This window comes from Trypanosoma cruzi, genomic scaffold (genome assembly GCF_000209065.1).
Source record: "Trypanosoma cruzi strain CL Brener 1047053516585 genomic scaffold, whole genome shotgun sequence".
Classification (NCBI taxonomy): domain Eukaryota; phylum Euglenozoa; class Kinetoplastea; order Trypanosomatida; family Trypanosomatidae; genus Trypanosoma; species Trypanosoma cruzi.
The window spans coordinates 42343-46231 of record NW_001849247.1 but is presented as its reverse complement, the minus strand read 5'-3'; the positions used below and the strand labels follow the sequence as shown (position 1 = coordinate 46231).

Below are 3889 nucleotides of genomic sequence, written 5' to 3'. Positions count from 1 at the left end.
CAGCGATGGAGGCTCTTGGAAGCAACACCAGCTGCACGCCCTCGCAATAGGAAGCCCGACGAACGTATACGCTCACTTTTCGGGCCAATGGAGCCATTAGAAACATATCGGTTACCATCGTGGACGCAATGGCATTATGCCCATAATCCGCCTTGTGTGTTCGCTCTCGTAACATTTGATCGCCCAGGAGCATTCCCCACCTTGTCAATAGCGGCGGCAGAGACGTGTGCGGCTGTGGCGATCGGCCGCCTGTCTCCTCCTCCTCCTCCTTTTCCTCATTCTCATTCCCGTCCACATCCTTCTCCATCATACTCTCCCCCAATGAAAGATTATACCTCGTGACAAATGTGGCCTTGGAAAGAGACTCACTACTGAGACCACGCCCACGGGATGGGAATCGCACCGCTTCGAGCAATTTTCCCACAGTCACCATATCGGTGTTGTTGAACTTTGTACAGCGGACAATATCAATAATGGGCAGCAGGACACCAAAAGCAAATATACCAAACTCTCCAGTGTTCTCCGTTGCGGCGTTCCAACGCTCCAACACCTCTTGCAAAATAAAAAGAAATACCTGGGCACCACGCTTGTGGTGTTGTGCATGCACGGATACATAAGCTGCATTTGAGACAAGTTGTTTTTGGTATTCGTTGTGGGGCAAAAACGTCATATCCACTATCTCTCGCACCCTCTCTGACAACCACCTCTCATCCTCCTGACCACTAAGATACGGAAGAACCCAGTCCATGGGCGCAACCTTCCTTTTATCGGCGTATATGCGAGCTTTACCAGGGGAAACCTCATCCGTTGAGGAGCCATCGAATGATCCACGATGAGACTTCAGGCCCGTCGCCTCAACGCCCCCAGGCGATGTCCTCTCTTCGGTTGCCAAATTCTGTGGAGCCAACGCACAGGCGGCAGGTGACAAGGAATCTGCCGACTGGCCAGAAGGAATAACAGCGCTCGTGGTCAACATGGCATGCAGGGCCTTCTGAAAAAGCGCCGTACGCAACGTGTGGCACGATAATTGACCCCACCACAGCTGCATCCGAAAAAAGCGAATGGTTTCGGTGGCCGTGGCGACAATGACACGGGCAAGCTGTGCGTCGTCAGCGTCTGTCTGAGAGAATGGTGGCACTCTGAAAGGTTTGCCCAAATTCTCACCCTCCCTGCAGCACAGCAAAGGCCACGCCAATTGACAGAGGCGATCAAGCGGCACACTCATGATGTCGCCGATGGGGCAATCCATCTCCTCCACGGCGGTAAACTTGTGTCGGCGATGGCCCTGCTGCGGGCGCCCCACCCCCTCCAGAGACAACTGTTCTGCAAGCATGTGCGGCACAAGAGACACAGGCGGAATTGGCACTCGCCCCCACCCCCACTTTTACTGACGCGCACTTCCTCCTGTGCAAAACACTCTTTCCTTTTGCTTTTGTTCCCACCGACTTCTTTGCTCCACCAGCAACCCCTTTTTTTTGCCTTTGTTTTTTTTTGTGTGTGTGGTTGTGTGTGTGTGTGTGTGTGTGTTGCTGGTTTGTTTTGCTGTTCTTTTGTATTCCTGACTTCCCCCTCGCACGTCTCCTTGTCCTTCACCACTCAACCGCCGCAGTTGCCGAGCGCCGCTGAATCGAATTGACTCGTCCCTCGTCGGAGAGACGCACGCACAAAAGTCAAAATATTTAAAATGTATCTATATATATATCCTCGGCCAAAAAACCCACTGCCGCAAAACAGAAAGAAGAAAAGAAAAGAATATTCACACAGAGTTTTTTTCTTTTCTTTTTTTTTTTTTTTACGTCCTGTTTGTTGTTGTTGCGTGTATTTGTACTTCTTTTGTTGTTGTTGTTGTTCTTTTCCTGTTGGTGTTGTGTTTTTGCCTCTCCCCTTTTCCCTTTTTTTTTTTTTTTGCCCCCTTTTTTTGGGTTCCTTGACGCCCGCAGGGGACATGTGTGCGTGCGGCACGTGTGCGGCACGTGTGTAAATAAAGAAGAAGAAAGAAAGAAGATGAAATGCAAAAAAAAAAAAAAAAAAAAACACGCCGCACGGGACGACGTAATCCTCCGTTGGGTTCCGCCCACAAAACCTGCACATATGCACGGAAGCCTGAGCATCAAAAAAAGGATAAGAGAAAAAAAAAAAAAAAAAAAACAGCGTCAATTCACTGGCACACACACACACACACGCTCCTCTGTTTACATAAATTCACACCAGAGCACCTCCCTTTTCCCCTTTTCCCCTTTTCCCCTTTTCTCTCCGTATCGCTGAGGAAAAAATGACTCACGCACGGTGCCAACGCCGTGGCGTTCCACAAACGCAAACGCGGACGCAGAAAAGAGCGACGACGCGCCATGAAATCAATTACGTCACATTTTCCTCCTACCGCCAACAACAAAAAAAAAAAAGCCTCACTGAGGCGTCTTTCCATCCCCGCCGCGGCAACCATCACATTAGAGGCGTGTGGTTCGGTTACAAATAATTGCAACTGCTCCCAGAGACCGTTGGAGTTAAAAAGGGGAAGAATAAAAAAGTCCGGCGCAACAAAAAAAAAAATACAGGACGCGGAGTCACAAATGTTGCGTTCATCCCACCGCCGCCACCACCACCACGACCAACAACACCACGGATGAAAGACGCTCGTGACGGTCCATCACAACCGCACCGCACCGTTTCCCCTTCTTTGCGCACATGTATGTGCCGGCGCATGTTGCCCCCCTCACTTCCCACAGCCATGAAGAGGAGTAAGAAGTCGTCAGGGCCGTCGCCGCCAGAAAAGCAGGCAGACACACACAATAATAATAATAAAAGGAAAAAAGCCAAACCGCTGAAAGTTCAAAAGCAAAAAAAGAGGGACGACGACCAAACAAATTTGACGCAAACGTACAAGTACCCAGAAGGCAAAAGCGATCAGTGATAGAAATGCAAGTGAAAAAACTACAAAAGAAAAAAAAAAAAAAAGTCCCAACACACAGACGAAGATGAAGTGTACAAATTCCCCTGACATCAAATGAGCCATCATCATCATCATCATCATCATCATCATCATCATCATCATCATCATCATCATCATCGTTCACCTTCATCGAGCCTCGCTTTGGACGGGCTGGACTCATGTTGTCCCTTCGCCTAGCAGAGAGAGTTGACGAAGAGCCTTATTGCCGGTCAGCAAAGCAGTGCACCCGTAACTCACCACGTTTCGTGGGTGCGCGGCCTCCCACGTTTTGAGGTCATCGTACTCCGCGACGCAACCACCGCCGATGGTAAAAACAATCACCTGCGAAAAGTGTGTATCCGCCAAATCAAGTGGTTTCTTTGTCCGTGGGTCGTACCCAACGACAGTCTCCAGCAGTTTTGCGCGAAGCGTACTGCCCCCACCCATGGTTCGGGTAGTGGTGCCACCTTTCGGGGATGCCGTCGGATCCTGCAAGAGCGCATCCACAAGTTTCGTAAGCGGCAACTCCGACTTTGCGTTGGCACCAAGCGTGTTGGCAATGTTTTTGGCTAACGTCTGAGCCAAACCCCAAGCAAAGCCCTGCGCAGCACTTGACTCTTCCGTGGTTGAACTTACTGCATTCAACGACCAATTTCGTAGGTGCTTGATGTACGCCAGGGCAGGAAAGGGCGCTTCTTCAAATGCCGAAGCGCATCTTTGCAGCAGCGACTCATACTCCCCCTCTGTGTCTAGCAAGTATGCAATCAGGTACAGCCTTTGACGGTCCTCAACAGTACCTAAGCCTGTTAAGAGAAGTTTTTCAAACTCCTCCTTGTCAAGACCTTCACGTTTAATGATTCCCAATTCAACACCGTGAAACCGGTCGAGGTGACTCTTGCGAATGTGGTGCAAAAAACTGTAGGCCATTTTAGTGTGAGCATCTAACATTCGCTTCTTCTC

The 3889-nt window shown here is 49.8% G+C and overlaps 3 protein-coding genes across 3 annotated transcripts, besides 9 other annotated features; all 3 read right to left on the bottom strand.

Annotated features, from left to right (window-relative positions):
- On the bottom strand, nucleotides 1-1333 carry Tc00.1047053510041.30 (hypothetical protein, conserved; the record flags this gene model as incomplete). Its single annotated transcript, XM_798074.1, has 1 exon — nucleotides 1-1333. A coding segment is annotated over one exon (1333 nt), but the record flags the coding sequence as incomplete, so codon positions are not given.
- Nucleotides 1-3889: a sequence feature (heterozygous, non-Esmeraldo-like haplotype).
- Nucleotides 254-305: a sequence feature (GA-rich).
- Nucleotides 1493-1527: a microsatellite.
- Nucleotides 1767-1794: a microsatellite.
- Nucleotides 1804-1908: a microsatellite.
- Nucleotides 1980-2034: a sequence feature (T-rich).
- Nucleotides 2113-2148: a microsatellite.
- On the bottom strand, nucleotides 2580-3080 carry Tc00.1047053510041.20 (zinc carboxypeptidase, putative; the record flags this gene model as incomplete). Its single annotated transcript, XM_798073.1, has 1 exon — nucleotides 2580-3080. The coding sequence occupies one exon, from the start codon at nucleotides 3078-3080 to the stop codon at nucleotides 2580-2582; it is 501 nt and encodes a 166-aa protein (XP_803166.1).
- Nucleotides 2585-2621: a microsatellite.
- Nucleotides 3011-3068: a microsatellite.
- On the bottom strand, nucleotides 3107-3889 carry Tc00.1047053510041.10 (sec1 family transport protein, putative; the record flags this gene model as incomplete). The annotated part of the gene is made up of 1 exon (XM_798072.1): nucleotides 3107-3889. A coding segment is annotated over one exon (783 nt), but the record flags the coding sequence as incomplete, so codon positions are not given.